This window comes from Solanum pennellii, chromosome 9 (assembly GCF_001406875.1).
Source record: "Solanum pennellii chromosome 9, SPENNV200".
Classification (NCBI taxonomy): Eukaryota; Viridiplantae; Streptophyta; class Magnoliopsida; order Solanales; family Solanaceae; genus Solanum; species Solanum pennellii.
The window spans coordinates 2,175,304-2,193,962 of NC_028645.1; the positions used below are offsets into that span (position 1 = coordinate 2,175,304).

Here is an 18,659-nt window from a genome sequence, read left to right on the forward strand (position 1 = left end):
GGAGGGGGAGGGGGGGATTGGGCGTCAACAAAGTAATAGTTCAGTGCAAGTAATCAACTAATTAAGCTATTAATTTTTCGTCTTCAAGTTATTTATTTATCTACTTGTTTAAATAATGATCATTATTTACGTAAAATTCTGCGTACGGTCAGGTACAATTGGAACAGAAATAAACCGTCAACTGAAGGACATTCACGCGGTGTTTATACCTGTTGGTGGTGGGGGTTTAATAGCTGGTGTTGCTACCTTTTTCAAACAAATTGCCCCAAATACAAAAATTATTGGAGTTGAGCCATATGGTGCAGCTTCAATGACATTGTCATTGCATGAAGGACATAGAGTTAAATTATCAAATGTTGATACTTTTGCTGATGGTGTAGCTGTTGCACTAGTTGGTGAATACACTTTTGCAAAATGCCAAGAGTTAATTGATGGAATGGTACTTGTTGCAAATGATGGTATTAGTGCTGCAATAAAGGTTAGCTAGACACATCATCTTTTGTCTTTTTTCAATGTTTCGCGTTCGGTATTTGATATTTATTTTAAGTCTGATTAATCTGAATTAACATCGAGTATGACCTATTGAATGTGGAATCACTCCCTTTTTGGGGCTTGAACTTTAAATGTCTACTTACAGTTAAACACAAACTGCTGATATACTTTTCAAAATAAGCTGATTTTAGAAGTTCAAAATACTTCTCAAAATTTAACGTCCCTTCATATAAAATGTTATATCTTTTTAAAAAGGGGAAAATAATCAAATTTACTTATGTAGTATAAAAAATCGAACGTTTATTTTGAAAGAATCTGAACACGTGAAATTCAATCATTTCTAAGTGTAAAAAAAAGAAAATCTAGCAATTTTTACTAGCACAAAGGTATATTTGAGCCTTTTTGAGTACACTTCTAAAGGTTATACGATTTTTTCGAAAGAATTTGAATACGTGAAGTTCAGTCATTTCAAGTCGAAATTCAATTTTTTTTTTTTCTTTGTTGTCAAAATAGGATGTGTATGATGAAGGAAGGAACATATTAGAGACATCAGGTGCAGTTGCCATAGCTGGAGCTGCAGCCTATTGTGAATTTTATAAAATAAAAAATGAAAATATTGTAGCAATTGCAAGTGGAGCTAATATGGATTTCAGCAAACTACACAAAGTTACAGAGTTAGCAGGGTTAGGTTCAGGCAAAGAGGCTTTATTGGCTACTTTTATGGTAGAACAACAAGGAAGCTTCAAGACATTTGTTGGACTCGTAAGTTATCTGCTCCGACTCTTTAAAAATATCGTTTCGTATGTATAGTGACGAATCAAGAATTTTCATTGAGTGAGTGGGGTTATATAGAAATTTATTTGAATTCTTTAAATATATCGTTTGATATCTACACCGAAGAATCCAGGATTTTCATTAAGGGGATCATGTAGAAAAATTTACTTGTTGCATTGTTGTTCGAACTCATTAAAAATATCGTTTCGTTACGTATAGTGACGAATCAAGAATTTTTATTGAGTGAGTGGGGTTATATAGAAATTTATTTGAATTCTTTAAATATATCGTTTGATATCTGCATCGAAGAATCCAGGATTTTCATTAAGGGGATTATATAGAAAAATTTACTAGTTGCATTGTTATTTGAACTTTTTAAAAATATCGTTTGATATTTGCCGCGAAGAATTTAGAATTTTCATTGAAGGCGTCATATAGAAAAATTTACCTGTTGCATCGTTGTTCGAACTCATTACAAATATAGTCCGGTAATTAGGATTTTCAAGTGTTTGCATTGTTGTTCGAATTTTTTAAAAATATCGTTTAGTATCTGTGTTGAAGATTTCGGAATTTTCATTCAAGGAGTTACATAGAAAAAATTTACTTGTTGCTATTGTTGTTTGAACTCATTAAAAAATGTCGTTTCATATCAAACTTATTCATATATTAATTCAATCGATTTTGACCTAACAATTTTACAATGGTATATGGTTTTTTTTTTTTATATTATTATTTGGGATAAAAATTGAAATTTTAAAACTTTGGATTACAGGTGGGCTCTTTGAATTTTACTGAATTGACATACAGATTCACTTCTGAAAGGAAAAATGCTCTAATTTTGTACAGGTAAATAAATTAATTTCCTTCAATTTTAAATTTTATTTATTATTTACTCTTATATTCAATTTTTAGATTATTAATTAATTATATTATTGATTTTGCAGGGTTAATGTTGATAAAGAATCAGATCTTGAAAAAATGATTGAGGATATGAAATCATCAAATATGACTACTCTTAATCTCTCACATAATGAATTGGTTGTAGACCATCTAAAACATTTGGTAATGTCCTTTTTTAAATAATAATAATTATTATTATTATTTATCAAATTTTTTAAATTATTTTAAATGAATAACAATTATTTTATTTTTATTTTTCTTAATAGGTTGGTGGCTCAGCAAATATCAGTGATGAAATTTTCGGTGAATTTATTGTACCTGAGAAGGCTGAAACTTTAAAAACATTCTTAGATGCTTTCTCCCCTCGTTGGAATATAACTTTATGCCGTTACCGTAATCAGGTAAATTATATATACTGACAGTATAAACTTATATTACATTATTTTATATTATATAATAATAACTTGGGAGTATTTATTATTAACTTTATTTTATTTTATTGCCATGACAGGGAGATATAAATGCAAGTTTGTTAATGGGATTCCAAGTTCCTCAAAGTGAGATGGATGAGTTCAAAAATCAAGCTGATAAGCTTGGTTATCCATATGAACTTGATAATTATAATGAGGCTTTTAACATTGTAGTAGCTGAGTGAAGAAATAAATAATTGTTAATCTAAGTTTCAATTATTGAAAATCCTAAAAAAAAATAAAATAATCGTGTTGTACGAATCGACTTATTAAGGAATAATTGATGAATTAACTTGTTATAAGTTAATTTCATATTGTATGAATAATAAGATGATGCATGTATCCAATGTAATGGCTTTTTAAGTTTCATTAAGAAATAATTTATTATTGTCAATTACTTATTCATAGTAATCATAAAATTCTTGGATCATTTTTTATCCCTTAATGACAGAATCTAAGATTGATCAAATTCTATCGAGTTTGACTCATAGTGATCATAAAATTCTCGATCATTTGATCAAATTCTATCGACTCTGACTCATAGTGATCATACAATTCTAAGACTGATCAAATTCTATCGAGCTTTACTCATAGTGATCATATAATTCTCGATCATTTGATCAAATTCTATCGACTCTGACTCATAGTGATCATACAACTCTAAGACTGATCAAATTCTATCGAGCTTTACTCACAGTGGACAATGATCATTATCAAAAAAAAAGAGTGGCAAGCAAAAGGTATTTGAAAGTGAAAGCAAAAAAATTAAGTATAAATTCTAAAAGAAAGAAACAAATGTGTACATCCACTTGATTCAATGTCATAGCAGAACTTAACAATCATATAATTTGAACAAATAATAAATACTACTAATCTACAATATCATCATCTTCTTCACCTTCCCAAACTCATATATTTTCCAGTACTTTTCCCCTTTCTTCTGTCCCTTTTCCGTATCGCAAATGGCAATCTACAGATAAAGATATTTGATGATCTTTCACCAACAAGAAACAGTAAAGAGAGAACGAGTTAACGCACAAGCTTCCAAGCTTTGTGCATGATTTCATCGTCTATGTAGGGGCGCAACGACCACATGCTGGAGTAGCTCTCTAGTTCTCCGGAAGGTGAAGTGAGGTTAAGGGAAGAAACAATCTTTTCCTGATACAGGTAAGAAAAAGAAAAGGATTAAAATTACGCGGTTAGCTGATTCTAAGCCAACGGAAGAAGACTAATTACCTGCATTGTGTAGTCACTTTTTACCATAGAGTATACCACTGCCATCATTATTGCAATATCAGTGATTTCATGTTCCAGAGGATCAACAGAAGACGCTTCTGCCTACGTTATTATAAAAGATCAGTTATACGGGAAGCATATATACGTGCAAGATCAGCCTAAAGATAATGATCGCTTTAGATATTTTTTTCCTTTAACAAATAAGCGTACATCAATAAACCATGTCTGTTTTAGTAACTTAAATTGGAAATTTGAGTGAACATTACGAGTTTTAAAAGGATAAAAGGATCTTACTTCATCATGACAGGTTTCTAATGGGTTTGTATTGTTGTCAACATTTAGTTCCCCCACTTGAGCCAAACTGCAATTTATCGATTGCACTACAGCTTCCGCTTCCTTTAAAAGACATGCAAGTTCATCAACTACAACCTTTGCTGCAATTAAATATCAGAGCATTTTATGATCTGAACTCCAAATCCAATTGGAAAATCACGTAATTTTTCACTTATCATAAAAATTGTAAATGAAATTATTCTATGCAGGGTAATTTGAATAATGAACAAACCAATAGTAGCGCCACTTAATCTCTGAGGAAAACCTAGATTAACATCTTTGCATATAGAAGTTATGTAACTGCGGTCACACTCTTATACAACCTTCTCTAAAATCGATTATATGAAGCCCCATATATGTTCCAAATCAAGAGACTTTATTTGGTTTCATAAGTTGAATCAATATTTTTATTCCTAACATGTTAATGTTAGTCTTAAGGCAAGCCAATGTGTGTGGCATGTACAGCTGAAGAAGACACCGCTGAACATACTTCTATTTGCCATAAATGGAAAAATTGACCGTGCATTAGCATCTTTAATTAACCTGGTGCAGGATTAGTTGGATCAGGAGTTTTTCCAATCACTTCTTTGCTAGTTAGCTTAGTACAATTCAGACTTCCCCACCTATTTCCAACAATAGGGATTAATTAATCCCATGAAAATTATCGGAGAAGAATTAGCAAGAAAAAGCCATAAATGCAAACGCACCAGAAATTTCTCCTAAACTAGCTATGTCCCAGCAACTATCTTTTTGTGTGTATGTGGTCGGAAAGGGACCGTAAGCGTTTTCATGGCATCACAACTTCAACCTACTCCTTCAAAACTAGATGCTTAGAAAGCCTACAGCTGACTACATTTTGGATTCTGTTAGCTCCGTGACTATAGAGCATTGAATGGATATACTGTGGTACTGAAATTAATTGCTACTGTAAAGTAACAATATAAAGATGATATAGGAAAAAATTATTTCAGGACAGGGAATACCTTCATTTACGTGATTCTGAAGTCCAAGGTGGCTTGTATGTACTTCTGTGCAGAAGAAAACCCAAGTTATGAAGAGAAATAACACCAAAACAAATCTAAGGAAAAAAACTGGAAACAAAAAGGAGAAATTCGAGACTAGATGTGAAGACAGTAACAGCAACATAAATCAAATCATTAAGACAATTTGCCACACCTCATGTTAATATATAGATATGTGAAAGATTTGTACCAAGATGTTTAAACAGTCTACTATATGGAAATGATATAAGTGAAACATAATTATAAAACCTAAACTCTCGCAACGAAAAAGAAAGATATAATACATTACTAGACTTGGACTCGACTTGGCTAGTAAGTATTTCAACTTTGAGTATATATATCTTGACACCTTAATTCGTCCTCCAGTGTGTCAATTGAACACTCCATCTTATAAGATAATCATCTAGACACCTTCAAAATTTATGTGCCACATTGGCGTAAGGTGTCCACGACACAATGGAGACGAGTTGAAGTGTTTAGTTGCCAATTGCCACCAAGTTAAGGTGTCTAGATATGCAATCACAAAGTTGAACTGCTACTTACTTGCCAGTTGAGGCCAAGTTTGAGCGTGTTTAGATATTATACCACAAAGAAATGACAATATCATGAATACATAAGTATTAGGTATGCAATATGTATCGATGCAAATAACTGAAATTGTCGTAAAAACAAGAGAGGTAACTTTACAGCGTCTAGTAAACTTACTGTGAAAAGCACCACCTCATATAATTCCTTCATATTAACTGTTCTTTCATATAGATAGATTCAACATTTACGGAACACTTACACTTGGACATATTGTGTACCGAATCATGAGCGTTCCTACATCCAGCTTCTATATAGGAGGAAAGCCTCGTGCTTTCATTATCTCTAATGATACGCTCGACCAATTCAGAATTCTTTTCAATTGGTTGACGCCGAAGATACTCTAACAAAAGCAGGCAAAATAAGCAACATTCATTATAGAGCATACAAAACACTAATTTTACTCTAGTAGTAGATTCATTCACACAGATGCTACAACACTCACCGAGTCCTTGCTGAAATCCAACTAGTAATCTACTTCCCACTTCCACTAATTCATCGAACTTCGTAATCCTGAAATATAGAGAGAACTAACTTAGTGTAATACTTTGCAGAATTGTTCACCATTTTCAAATTTACAACAGAAAAACCCGTGTATCCAGACCTTACCACTACCTCGTGGAACGATTTTTTCATACAAATTCTACATGTCAACCCATGTTAAAAGTGTGAATTCTTTACTATCAGTTTAAACCCAAAAATCATAATTTTTTTAATTGTCCAAATAGCAGATGATGAACGTTAGCTGGGAATTCTGCAAAAACTACATTTTTTTCAATTTACAGAAAGTTCCATTCGAACATTTATCCATCACAAAATTCGAATTAAAATACATTCAATTATTTTTTACTCGTGTAAATTGAATTGAAATAAAGTTCAAAAAGTAAGGAAGAACGAAGCAAATAAAAAAACAGAACAAAATAACGGTAGTCAGATTTGTGTATACACCTAAGCATAAAATCTGAAAAAGTATGAAAAATCTTCTCTTTGGATTTAAGCAAGGTACCGCCATCTTCTATTTCCATGGAGAAGTGAACGGCAAACACTCTTTCACCGGCAATGGCTTCCGCCGGAAAGTTATCGACGGCGATTTTGGTCTGTTTACCTCTTTTAAGGAATTTTTAACCAAAATTTGAGCACATTTAGTCCAAAGTAACAAAAAATAATCACTTCCCTCACTAAACTACTCTGAAAACGTCACAAATGATCCTGAACTATTAAAATAGATTTAAAATAACCTTTTAATTATACACTAATCGAATTTAGTCTTTTTAACTATTTAAAATTCTTATCAGGTTTGATCTTTTAATGGTACACGTATTGATTTTAGATCATTAACTAATTATTAATTTTTAATTCCGTAACTAAAGTTGTAAGTGTGTGGTTAAACGATCAAATTTGATAAATTTTGAGATAATTTAGAGGACTAGATTCGATAAGTATATAGTTAACAGACTATTTAAACCTACTCCAATAATTCAGGAACCATTTATGACGTTTTCTTAAAAACTTAGGTGACAAATATATAAATTGAGCTGAATTTAAATAGGTTAAAATATATTGAGTTGATAAATTAACGAATTATTAATTTATTCAGAGAATACTTGAATTAAAACGGACTATGGATTAACCACTCAACTCGTCTAACTCTCATTAAGTTTTGGTTGTTCTATTTAGTTCTTATAGTCTGTTTAATATCTTGTAAAATTATTACTTTTTATTACTCCATACTGTATATAACATATTAAACAAATTAAAAAAATTGAAACCACTTTGACAAAATTTTGGCCTGTATTCAAATTGAACTTGAGTGTTAAAAGAATTTTCAGTTAATTCTATAGTGAGGTGTTGTCGAAAGTTTGGTACGATACAAGCAATTAGGGTCTCTAACTTTGTTATTGGTGTGAATTATAAGAAACGCTAAAAAGATTATTTTATTAATGCTCAAATAAAAATAACTGCACGATATTACTAAGATAAAAGATCATTTTTTTATCGTCGTTTTTATGGGTATGACTCATGATTCGTTCGTTGAGTTGATTCAACTTCTATCAACTTTCCTATTAGCTTATTCTTCAATTTAAGGCATTACGTGTTTGTTTTCAATGTTTCGATTGTCATATTATTTATTATAGTTATTTTTTCCTTCTCCGTTGTTTTACGACTTCTTTACTAATATGTTTACCTTACATACTTGATTTTTTATATTCATTACTAAGGCTGAAAATTTACTGGAAACAACATTTCTACCTTCACAAGAGTAAATTGCGTAAACTAAACACCCTCTTCAGACCTCACTTATGAAGTTACACTTATGATTGTCGTTGTAACTCGTATAACTTGTAATCAGAATAAACCAATATGAAGTTGCACGAGGAATGGTTCACGACATTTTTGCTTCAGGTTCTGCAAAGTAAGCTAAAGCTTTTAAATTAACACTCCAAATAATATACTTTTACCCCCAATAATCTTACTTTACCATTACCTTTAGGAGGTGCCAAAGATGCATCTTCACCTGGAAATGAGCAACTTTCTATCCAACAGTCATTTTCACTTCAACCTTTTAAATTGAAACCTCCTCAAAATTCTCAGACCAATAAAATAAAGAAAGGAGGAGAAGATTTACTATAGGAGAAAAGAACAATGGGTTTCTTGATGTCTGTCTTAAGCGGTTTTCTTCTCGCGATGGTATTTTCTGTATCTAATGGAGACCCTTTAGTTCCAGCATTGTGCATATTTGGTGACTCTGTAGTTGATGTTGGAAACAATAACAACTTAAGCACTCTCATCAAGGCAAATTTTCCGCCTTATGGAAGAGATTTTGTTAACCATAAACCTACCGGAAGGTTCTGCAATGGAAAGCTGGCCACAGACTACACTGGTAATGTCTTAAAACATTTCAATAATTGTTTCTTCAAAAAGAAAAAAGTAAATGTCCTCTATTGTTTCTCATGCATGCATGTTTTTATCCACAGCTGAATATCTTGGGTTCACTTCATACCCACCGGCTTACCTGAGCCGAGAAGCTAGAGGGAAAAAAGTTCTTACTGGTGTCAACTTTGCCTCCGCTGCTTCTGGTTATTATGAAAGGACTGCTCGACTGTTTGTAAGTACTCAAATATGTCTGAGAATAGAAATCAGCCAATGTTTAGAGGATGACTAACTTGGAAAGTCATGGTTTTTGCAGCGTGCTCTGACGTTGACACATCAACTTAAATATTATAAGTTGTGGCAAAGGAAAGTAGTGAATCTGGTAGGGAGGACCAATGCTACTAACATTTTCTCAAGAGGAATACATATTATAAGTGCAGGAAGCAGTGATTTCATTCAAAACTACTATATAAATCCACTACTCAACAGAGTCTACTCACCTGATCAGTTCTCTGATATCCTCATGAAGTCTTACTCTACATTCGTTCAGGTCCAGCTTCCTCTTCTGTGTACTATTCGTTACCGCTTCTTCAACTGTTACCATAAACTAATTCTTAAATCCGAGCAACCTGCACGAAATTACTATGCATAACAAGAGCATTATCAAATGAAAATGCAATTAGGACTAACCTATTATAATGTCCTAACTCAAGATAATTGGACTAAAATTTACTACGTACGACAGAAAGAGCCCTGGAAATAAATTTAAGTTCCAACTCTTATTTGAAAAACAGAGCAAGCAAGCCCATGCACGAATCATAATAAGCACTTATCAAATTACAGAAACATAGGATTGTTACAGGATGTACAAGGATGACATACACTTGCACCAGGTAGACTTATCCTGAAACTAAGAAATAAGATCAAGCTGTCTTTATATATCACAAACTAAGAACTATATTATGTGTACTCATTTATACACAAGCCAATCAATATGTTAATATCAGCAGCGATCAATGTACAGAACCTCTATGATCTGGGAGCAAGGAGGATTGGGGTTACAACTCTGCCACCAACTGGTTGTTTGCCAGCTGCCGTTACTTTGTTCGGCAGAGGAACCAATGAGTGTGTTGCAAAACTGAACAAAGATGCTATCTCTTTCAACAAGAAGCTAAACAGGACATCTGAAAAGTTAAAGAGCAAGCTTCCTGGCATCAAGCTTGTAGTCTTCGACATCTACCAACCTCTCTTTGATCTGATCATAAAACCTGCAGAAAGTGGTAACATGTTGAGACTTTTTCTTCCTACTCCTTTTCTACATTTTTTCTCAAACTCGCTCATCATTCAAAAGTATTGAAAGCATAAACATGTACAGAATTTTATTGTCAAATTTTTAAATTTTTTTTTTTTCATATCTTGAACTTGACATAGGAATAAATGTAAATTTCTAAAATGGGTTTCCTGCTACTGTATACTAAAATAAAAAAGGTGAATTAGGAAATGGCCCCTTCTTGATCCATTTTTGCTCAAAATATTCCTCTTTTCCAGGATTTTTCGAATCAAGAAAGGCTTGCTGCGGGACTGGTACACTAGAAACATCATTCCTTTGTAATGCCAGGTCCATTGGAACATGCTCCAATGCTACAAATTATGTATTCTGGGATGGATTTCATCCCTCACAATCGGCAAATGAGAAGTTAGCTCAAAGTCTGTTGGAGCAGGGTTTTGACCTCATATCTTAAAGCCTCAATGCTGCAGAATGGTTGACTTTGTATTATTATGTTTATTACTTTCGAACTTGAAAGAGGCTTTAGTCAGTCTTAGTTCATACAGGAGCTTAAGTATATTCCATATGATAGCAGTTACAGCAAGTACAAATTGTCTGACAGCTTTCCCAGCTTGGGAATATGTTTTTCAGTATTCGATGTACTGTCAAATGAAAGTCAACTGAAAGAACAGTATTCTGTAAGTCTTTTGAGTCGTCCCATGAGATGAGCTCCATTCAACACTAAATATTCTACTTGATTTCCTAGCCATAATTTATTTATTTATTTTAAAAAAGGAAGACCTGTTTAAATTAAAGTAAGTTACAAGAATTTCCGTTTGTCATATAAAAAAAATCAATCTTCTGGTATATTCTTTCTTTTGGGGGCGGGGAAGGAGAGGGAGTCGATCTTTTGCTAGCTCTTGTGTTCTCAAACAAAGAGAAAACCACTTTACCTGCGCAATAGTTATGAAAGTTCGAAACCAGCATTGGAATTGATAGCATATAGAAGTTTTGCTCTCAAGGTATTCTGGCGTTTGTATGTTGGAAGCTGTCAACGGCAGAAGGAAAAATACAGATTATTGGAATATGTTCGAGTTAAAAGAGATCTTGTTGTTGAAAGCTACCTTGATTTTCAATTTGACAAAATATGAGTTGGATTAGGTCCATTCAATGCCTCAAACTTAACGCAGTTTAATTAACCGTACCTTGAGGGTGTTGTAGCAAGTAGACGCTGAAGGGAGCCGATCAACATCCTGTCCCCCGAATGTCGCCAATAGTGGCAAATCACAAGAAACCTATATTCACGAAATTTCATTACTATTAACCACTGCTAATCAACGCATTCCGTTTAAATTTTGGTATATACTTTTTCTCTAGTTTTCCTTTCCCTTTCTTTCAAAAGTTTTTGGTATTTATTTGTTTTCATGGCCATCTCCCCCCTCCCTCTTCACACTAAAAACGAAAAACAATAAAATTAAAAAATAGGCCTTTAAGACATAAAGAAGTGAAACAAACATCAGGTAGCCAGAAGAGTAAGATTTTTAAAAATGCTGGTGTAGAGTGATTGCTGGGAAGACGAGAAGGAAAAACAGCTTGTAATCAATAAAAGTATGTACGAGGAGCCACTTTAGGAAACTCACACACAAGAACAAGTACATCATGCCGATAAATGCCAAAAAGTTACTAAAAATGTGTTAATTAAGTTGTTTCGGATAATAATTTAAGAAAAAGGGAATAATCTTGTCAATTGTTAAATTAAAAAAAAAACCATGACACATAATGTGGCCATTTCAAGTGAAGCATTTGTTTCCTTCTGTAATTTGTCTATTTTATAAAATTTGGTTTCTTGTTAGGAAAGGAAATTTCTGATCAGTTTTAGTTTGTTCACATTAGAGTGGGATGATCTACAAGATTTTTCTCTGCATTACCTTCCTCAAACCATTGAAGCAAATTGAGAAACATGGAAATAAAAGATTGTAAAGAAAAAGAAGAAAAAAAACAGCCCCGTGCACTAAGCTCCTGCTAAGTGCAGGGTCCGGGAAGAGCAAGGCCTCAAGGGTATCCTGAATGCAGCCTTACCCTGCATTTTTGCAAGGAAATGATACATTGTATCCATAATTAAACCAAAATCAAGGCTGTCTCTTTTCTGTTTCCATAAGGCGCAAGATACCAAAATACAGAATGTGTCTACATATGACGATGCACTACTTAAAGCTTCAAATCTCAGACACATTTGCACCTCTCCAACACTGTCACTGTCAGCCAGTGGCTTGCAGGAGAAAGTTTGTATCCCAGCACCAACACATTGGGGTTGAACTCGATTGGGAGACATGGGTCCTGTTCAGTTCCACACAAATTTCCAATCTATGGAGAAGATAAAATCTGGTTGTCAGCCCCCAAATTCATGTTTCTTTATGAGGATTTTGCAGAAATTTTTTAAGACACAGAACTGATAAAAATCGTCTATCCTGCATTTTCCATCCAAAGTGAAACACTGGAGCCGGTTTACCAACAAATGAGATGCCAGTCACATCAGTTCACCAACCAGTAGAAACTTTCCCTGCACTCCTATTTCCGGGTTCTTTCGGCAGCTTAACTCTTAATAACTTTACCCCCTTGTTACACTTTCACCATTGTCAGTTGACCATTTTATTACTACTTTACCCAACATCCAGGAAAAAAAATACGGTGCTCATTATTAACCTTTAGAGTACAAAATCTGGTAATAAAAGCATTCTTATCTGTTTATCATCTTCATGTGTGCTAGGTGGTTTCGGGATATGGGGGGAGGGGACAAGAAGTGCATACCTTGTGAATGGTGAAGGTTGGCTGCAGATATTTGAACCCAAGCAAAGGAGCTCGCGAACAACTAGTCACAAACTTAAGCAGCAAACACCGTTCTTTTGGTTCAAAACTTGCAAATACCTAAACCACAAGAACAATTAGTTAGAAATGCTTAATTGTCTTCAATGGTTTATTCTCCTACTCCACTTTCCATCACATACATATGACTAGATAACACCAAACAATAAAAAATCTTTGCTTAGACCAAGTTTCTTATTTTGAGAGATGTTTGTTTGAGACGGTTCAAGTAGACAATGGTGGATATCACAATTCAAGTTTCTTAACATATAAAGAAAAAGAGAGAGAGGGATAATTGATGCATACCTCCCAGAAGAGTTTAACTGTCCGACTTCCTTCAGTATAACCTCCAGTATAGCGTGTATTCTTCCTTAAATCATCAATGTCAATATCATGGTTTCCCCCTGAAAGCAACTGGATAAAACTTTAGATTAGCTGAAATGAAAGCATGCAGTCCAGCAAAAGAAAAGCCTTTGTAATTTATGTGGTTTTCAACTTATTCTCATACCACAGATGACTTAAGCCAATTATTTATGCCTTCCATTCTATTGTCTGCATGTCATGTCAGTTCCTTAATTTTAAAGAAATGTGGAGAACCAGATAAGATATAACAAAAATTGCAGAGGTGTTGCCGATACATTCAGCATTTACAAAGCCCATTGTTGATTTGAATAAGCAAAGAGATAGGCAAAGAAAATTGAACATGGAGCTACTAAAACTGAAACATGAAATTCTGCTTAGATATGCACAGACGGAATTACCTGATTAAATTCACTTGCGTTAAACAACTTTAACCAGGAAGGGGATATAAGGTCCGTCAGTCCTCTATAAAATGCATTTGAGAAAGGAAGTATCTGCCATTGAGTGCTGGAAACAATAAGTCACCAATACCAGCATATGGGGATCTCAAAGTAGGAGCACAAGTATCAATACCTGCCGATTTAATTTAAAATCTGCCATTGCATGAACATATTGCAACATGTTTTCTTTTGTTACAGAAATATCCTTGCCACCAGGTTTAAGCTCAATAACAATGTGTTTGCCCAATGACTCCTCCGTAACTGTAAAATCCAATGCGAGGTCCTTGACATCACCATCATAGTGCTGCATAGACCGAAACCAAATATAAGTCTTCCGCATAGTTCCATCAAAATTGGATATGGATATATAGAGGCTTGGGGTTGATGATTATGGCAGATTGAAACTTTATTACTGTCCTCATCAGATAACTTCTTTTGTTTTTGATAATGGTCGTAACTTTCTTTTTTTTTTTGAGAATGGTAACATAACTGTCCCAGTTAGATAATTATCACTAATATAAGTACAAATAGGTGAGTCTATATTCCATATTAATCAAATCATTAATATATTTTTATCCTTAATTTTTCATAAATTATCGGAGCCATAACGATCTTAGGAGAGACAACATCTACGATTAATAACGATCTCATAAGAGACCTAATTAACTTCAGCTATCTACTGCAGCCCTCTTACTTCCAGATATAGTTCCAGCAGCACCATTCATCTAAAATTCAAATGCCTTCTTCACCGAGTGTTCTGGAAACACCACTCCTCTTATCAGTTACGGGCCCTGCAGTGTCACCTCTTTCCACCCGTTATTTCGCCACTATATTAAGCAACTGTTGTAATGTTCTGATAGTCAGACCTTTTTGCAACTTTTCTTTAGGCAATTCTCGAAAACATTGAATTCACTTATTTTAAAGATTGACAGCTTCTGTAGCAAATTACACTAAGTTCCTTCAGTTCCAAACACTTAAACAATCGTCTCCACAATTATTGTATGACATTCAAATCAGTAATCATATTTTTTGTGTTTCCCAGTCCTCCAATCTGACCTAAAATAAATAACTCAGGAGCTTCCTATCATCTTTCTGGTAACATTTCTTTTTTCTTGACAAGTCTCTGGTAATTTTTTTTTCTAATGTTATTTCTTCATCAATAAATCAAAATATGGCGTCCGAGTAAGTAGAGACAATTTACAGAATTAAAAAAGTGAGCACATTTATTTTATCATTTTAGGTTTCCAACATGTTCCATTTTCTTCACCCAAACACATGAAAATATTTCCTGACCAGTGACGATGAAACTCAAACCTCCAAAATCTCAAGGTGCTTTAATTTGAAAACAGAACAGGAAGGAAGAAAGAGAAGCGCTGAAAAGGCACTTGACAACAAAATAAATTGGAAATGAATGTAGAAATTAAATTACTTCTCACCCGTAAGCTACAATTCTTTGTGGACTATTTGCTTAAATACAATAGAGTTGAAGAGCTTAAAAAGTTTTTAAGAACATTCTGTAAAATGCAAATAGAAAAATGTTTTCTTCTACAAATGTTGATTTTCGGTAGGTAGAGTTTTCTTCCCTTTCAACAGCTCTTTTAAAGCACATCAAGGTGACTATCACAAGGAGTAATTAGCTACTCATTTTTGCTTGTCGTTTAGTCATCTGTAACTCTTTAAGAATGAAATTTCTGGAATTGATTAAAAGCATTTACCTTAACATACATAAGATTCCTGTATAGCTCAGGATCAAGTGTAGACAATTCATCAAGAAAGCTATAGCGGCCCAATAGCTTTTGGACAAAAACATGTGAAAAGGAATAATCTAGCAATATTCCTTCATAGAGTGCTTTGCCAACGATTCTCCCCAGAAACTCGATCATCTGAATTCCATTGTCCAAAAATCTTGCAGCTGTATTAGGAATTAGATGTCTATCTGAAGTCAAGGTCTGTGTGAATAGCCCATACCTTACAAAATAGAACCAATTACAAAGATCTCAAGTCATTTCAGAGAGAAAAAATGAGATGGCTAACTTGATAAATACATGAGCAAAGGCAACTCACTCGGGTGAGAAGGCTGCTTTGGCTATTTCTGTCAAGAATTCCTTGGATAACCCGCCATAGTCCAGGCCAGCCTCTGGAAGACCAGACTCATTCACGAAAGAGACGTGGATGCCGGACTTTAACCTTGATCCTAAGTTATTTAATTGCTGAAATCCATCTTCAATAATATGACCACGACGAATTACTATCTCGACGGAACGTCCACCAGGTCCAAGAACTTCACCAGCCATTTTTCTCGATGCCTTATCCATGTTGATGAATTCTCTAAACATCTCAACCCTGCCAAGGACCAGAAATGATTTAGATCATTGCTAGACCAGAAGAAAACAACTGGCACCCTTTGGTATGAAAAGGCTAGAAACAGTGGCATGTGTGATTCCAAATTATACCCCCTGATGCAAGAACTACATATTTGAATTCATGTAAGTCGACATAGCAACATCTCTTTGTCTAGAAATCAAAAAGCAAATTATTCTTTTTATGATTACATTGGACCTACGAGACGGACCTCGGTGGTTTGAGCCACAACATGCAACATCATCATATACAGTGGTGACCAACATATAAGTATAATTCCAAATTATTAAGGAAATACACGGAAAATTCACACAACCACGTTGCACATGTATTTATGCCATTCAAATATTAAAAGGACGGAGCATAAGTCCATAAAGCTTCTTATTGGCAACATAAACAGAAGGTTAATGTATTTATACTGTAGACAAAGGGTCGAACCAAAACCCAAACCAGAACAACTGAAGAGTAAACTACCTCATATTATGATTAGGAATTTTACACTTCAGGGTGCTAAAGGCAATAGCAGTCGGCGTTAAAAATACTACTGTCCCAAATCAAATTTGGTGGTGTTGGTGTCATTGACTTCCTCACCTCAGCAGGGGCTTCAAGAAGATACCCTAATCACATGATGATGAAGTTCAAATGTTAAAAAACTACGTGCCTAATAACACAAATTGGGACGGCTGGAGTACCATATATCTTAGTGTGGACAAGCAAGGCTAAAGCAAAAATATGAACAAACAGATAAGAATCTTAACTAATTCACCCAAACAACAAAAGATGAAAGGCACAGAGTGTCGCAGACAAAACCCATGAGCTGTCAATGTCAAGCACAGGAAAGGAGCATTTGGACAAACTCTAGATATTAAAAACTGTCAGAATAAACTTAAGGGTAAATGAATGATGATAGCTTATGATGAGTTTTTCATGTCGGAACTACCTTTCTTCAAATGGGAAAATGTGTGGGATAACAGTAATGATGGAGCCCATGCTCAAAGTGGTTGAGGCATCATCGCCGTTTGAAGTAGCCGACAAAACCTCATGAGTCCTAGCAGCTACAGCAATGGGTGGCCGATTATTTCTACCTGGTGAAAGCCACAAAGTGGGAGGGCAAAATTGGTGCCTGCAATCCCTTTCATACAATAAATGAAGACATTTGATAGCAGAATCTGTCAGAGGTCTACTTTTAGGACCAGTACTGTGCGAAATTGTATTATAAACCAATGTATTCAGCACCGACACAATTTTCTGCTGCTGCTCCAATGTAAAGGGGACCTACATTCACATAACTCTAACTTTTAGGACATTTTTGAAACTTACTTTTAGGACATATTAATATCATTGTAATGACATTAGAAAATCAAATATAGCTTGAAATATTTAAATTAAATAGAAACCTGACCTGTTTCTCATAAAACTCTAGGTCATCAAGAACTAACAACAGGTGTGAATAACTAGCGCAAAACAGATGTAGTAGACAAGACAAATCTTTTGATAGGCCATCAGGACCCTGCCTTAGCAATTCAATGTCCCACGTATCAGAATAATGCTTGTCAATGTGCACTGCTTTTGATTTTCCATCAACCGGATCCACACTTCTGAACTCAGTTTGTGATTTCCCAGTTATCTTTTGAAACACGCTAGCCCATTTGCTGCCTATATCTTTAGAAGAATGTTTTTGCTTTCTCTCAGAAGCTTCAAGAATCCTGTTTTCAGAAATTGTACTTTCATCCAAATATTTGCCCTTACTGACAAGATTCTTTCCTTGAAAAAGTGATTCATCGAGGGTTCCCCACAGGTTGGAAAGAAACCCGGGAGTAAAAGACAGCATGTTGAGGACTGGCATTGCCCCTAGCACCGGATTCAAAATAGAAAATACTCTGAGCATCCATGAATAGTAGTAAGCAACATCAAGCAATTCAAAGCTCCCAGAAGATTCTGCTCCGCATAAGGGTAAACTTTCAGCTTTCTGAATGAGACCATCTTTCTCCAACACTAAAAGTTCCATCAAATGTCTCTGCAGCCAAACAGGCTTAAAGAGGCTCATGTACGACATCTTTAAGGATCCAAAAGTTGTCTCGACTTCAACAGAATTTCCGTCACCTTGAACTTCTTGGTTCTCCTTTCTCACCCATCCAGCCCTTTCAATCTGGTATAATAATTTCTCCGTCAGCATAATCACTACACGAACATAGGATTGACGGTCTAAACCGGACACTAACTTTCCAGAATCTAAGTTATTGCTTTCACTGCCTGCAGCAAGGTATATAAAATTTCCAAGAGCCCAACCAACTGGTGGCATCACCCTGTTGTGAGAAGAACTTGTCATCTGATCCATATCTGACATTTCCTTTAGAATTTTCTCCTTTGACATCTGCCATCACCTGTCACAGTTTGATCAGTCCCTTCGCATTCTAATATCCATAACTGCATCAGAAATAACGCAAAATATGGATGCTAATTCAACTCTGGAAAGGTATTAGTATAGTAATTTGCATTAACTGTAGATACAGAGATGATCACCAAAATGAAATTGGTAAGTGCTATTGCAGGCTGCCTCAGCAATTTAGATAATGTGAGTCATCACAAGTTCAAGGAATAATAAATAAAAACTTCTCTAAATTTGGCTCCATTTGCAACTCACACACCTAAACTAGGAAGTGATTATATTACCCCCCCCCCCCCC

General features: G+C 34.6%; 5 protein-coding genes across 7 annotated transcripts in view; 3 read left to right on the forward strand and 2 right to left on the reverse strand.

The window, feature by feature from the left end:
* Nucleotides 1-3,030, forward strand: part of LOC107029285 (threonine dehydratase 2 biosynthetic, chloroplastic) — a 5,455-nt gene extending 2,425 nt beyond the window's left edge. Inside the window, exons 4-9 of the mRNA XM_015230668.2 lie at nt 153-478; nt 1,006-1,254; nt 2,039-2,112; nt 2,211-2,328; nt 2,433-2,567; nt 2,678-3,030. Of these exons, the coding sequence (XP_015086154.1) occupies nt 153-478; nt 1,006-1,254; nt 2,039-2,112; nt 2,211-2,328; nt 2,433-2,567; nt 2,678-2,821 (1,046 nt within the window). The 3' untranslated portion in view covers nt 2,822-3,030. The remainder of the gene's footprint in view (nt 1-152; nt 479-1,005; nt 1,255-2,038; nt 2,113-2,210; nt 2,329-2,432; nt 2,568-2,677) is intronic.
* Nucleotides 3,031-3,379: 349 nt separating this feature from the next.
* LOC107030665 lies at nt 3,380-9,429 on the reverse strand. 2 transcript variants are annotated; one of them, XM_027919687.1, is made up of 7 exons: nt 9,184-9,429; nt 6,258-6,325; nt 6,015-6,155; nt 5,189-5,230; nt 4,167-4,306; nt 3,873-3,974; nt 3,380-3,794 (listed from the first exon to the last, which is right to left on the reverse strand). In XM_027919687.1, the coding sequence occupies exons 1-7, from the start codon at nt 9,285-9,287 to the stop codon at nt 3,666-3,668; spliced, it is 726 nt and encodes a 241-aa protein (XP_027775488.1). In that variant the 5' UTR covers nt 9,288-9,429; the 3' UTR covers nt 3,380-3,665. The 2 variants fall into 2 exon arrangements, with proteins under 2 accessions (XP_027775488.1, XP_015087422.1); XM_015231936.2 differs by lacking the exon at nt 9,184-9,429 and adding an exon at nt 6,761-6,995.
* Nucleotides 7,943-9,176, forward strand: LOC107031606 (GDSL esterase/lipase At5g22810-like). Its single transcript, XM_027919688.1, has 2 exons — nt 7,943-8,693; nt 8,788-9,176. Exons 1-2 carry the CDS (start codon nt 8,456-8,458, stop codon nt 8,973-8,975), a joined length of 426 nt encoding a protein of 141 aa, XP_027775489.1. The 5' UTR covers nt 7,943-8,455; the 3' UTR covers nt 8,976-9,176.
* A 62-nt stretch (nt 9,430-9,491) lies between the features above and the next one.
* The window catches only part of LOC107031605 (E3 ubiquitin-protein ligase UPL7), a 13,389-nt gene continuing 4,221 nt past the window's right edge, over nt 9,492-18,659 (reverse strand). The window contains exons 5-15 of one of the 2 annotated variants that reach the window (XM_015233031.2): nt 17,376-18,347; nt 16,914-17,248; nt 15,677-15,955; nt 15,328-15,580; nt 13,746-13,916; nt 13,574-13,666; nt 13,119-13,226; nt 12,759-12,875; nt 11,156-11,245; nt 10,904-10,998; nt 9,492-9,951 (exon numbers count right to left, since the gene is read on the reverse strand). In XM_015233031.2, the coding sequence (XP_015088517.1) occupies nt 10,915-10,998; nt 11,156-11,245; nt 12,759-12,875; nt 13,119-13,226; nt 13,574-13,666; nt 13,746-13,916; nt 15,328-15,580; nt 15,677-15,955; nt 16,914-17,248; nt 17,376-18,347 (2,502 nt within the window). In that variant the 3' untranslated portion in view covers nt 9,492-9,951; nt 10,904-10,914. Of the gene's footprint in view, nt 9,952-10,903; nt 10,999-11,155; nt 11,246-12,758; nt 12,876-13,118; nt 13,227-13,573; nt 13,667-13,745; nt 13,917-15,327; nt 15,581-15,676; nt 15,956-16,913; nt 17,249-17,375; nt 18,348-18,659 lie in introns of those variants that run through there. The other variant, XR_001458258.2, reaches the window with a different exon arrangement.
* On the forward strand, nt 9,678-10,425 carry LOC114073956 (GDSL esterase/lipase At5g03820-like). The gene is made up of 2 exons (XM_027911719.1): nt 9,678-9,963; nt 10,232-10,425. The coding sequence occupies exons 1-2, from the start codon at nt 9,678-9,680 to the stop codon at nt 10,423-10,425; spliced, it is 480 nt and encodes a 159-aa protein (XP_027767520.1).

Bases quoted from the DNA above. Each gene is read 5' to 3' on its own strand.
- LOC107031606 (XM_027919688.1), top strand. From the start codon at position 8,456: ATGGGTTTCTTGATGTCTGTCTTAAGCGGTTTTCTTCTCGCGATGGTA. The intron at 8,694-8,787 runs GTAATGTCTTAA...TTTTATCCACAG, and splicing joins GCTGGCCACAGACTACACTG to CTGAATATCTTGGGTTCACT.
- LOC107030665 (XM_027919687.1), bottom strand. From the start codon at position 9,287: ATGGTAACAGTTGAAGAAGCGGTAACGAATAGTACACAGAAGAGGAAG. The intron at 6,326-9,183 runs GTGAGTAGACTC...TCTATATTTCAG, and splicing joins GATATCAGAGAACTGATCAG to GATTACGAAGTTCGATGAAT. The intron at 5,231-6,014 runs GTAAGTGTTCCG...TCTGCACAGAAG, and splicing joins GGTACACAATATGTCCAAGT to TACATACAAGCCACCTTGGA.
- LOC114073956 (XM_027911719.1), top strand. From the start codon at position 9,678: ATGTTAATATCAGCAGCGATCAATGTACAGAACCTCTATGATCTGGGA. The intron at 9,964-10,231 runs GTAACATGTTGA...CCTCTTTTCCAG, and splicing joins CATAAAACCTGCAGAAAGTG to GATTTTTCGAATCAAGAAAG.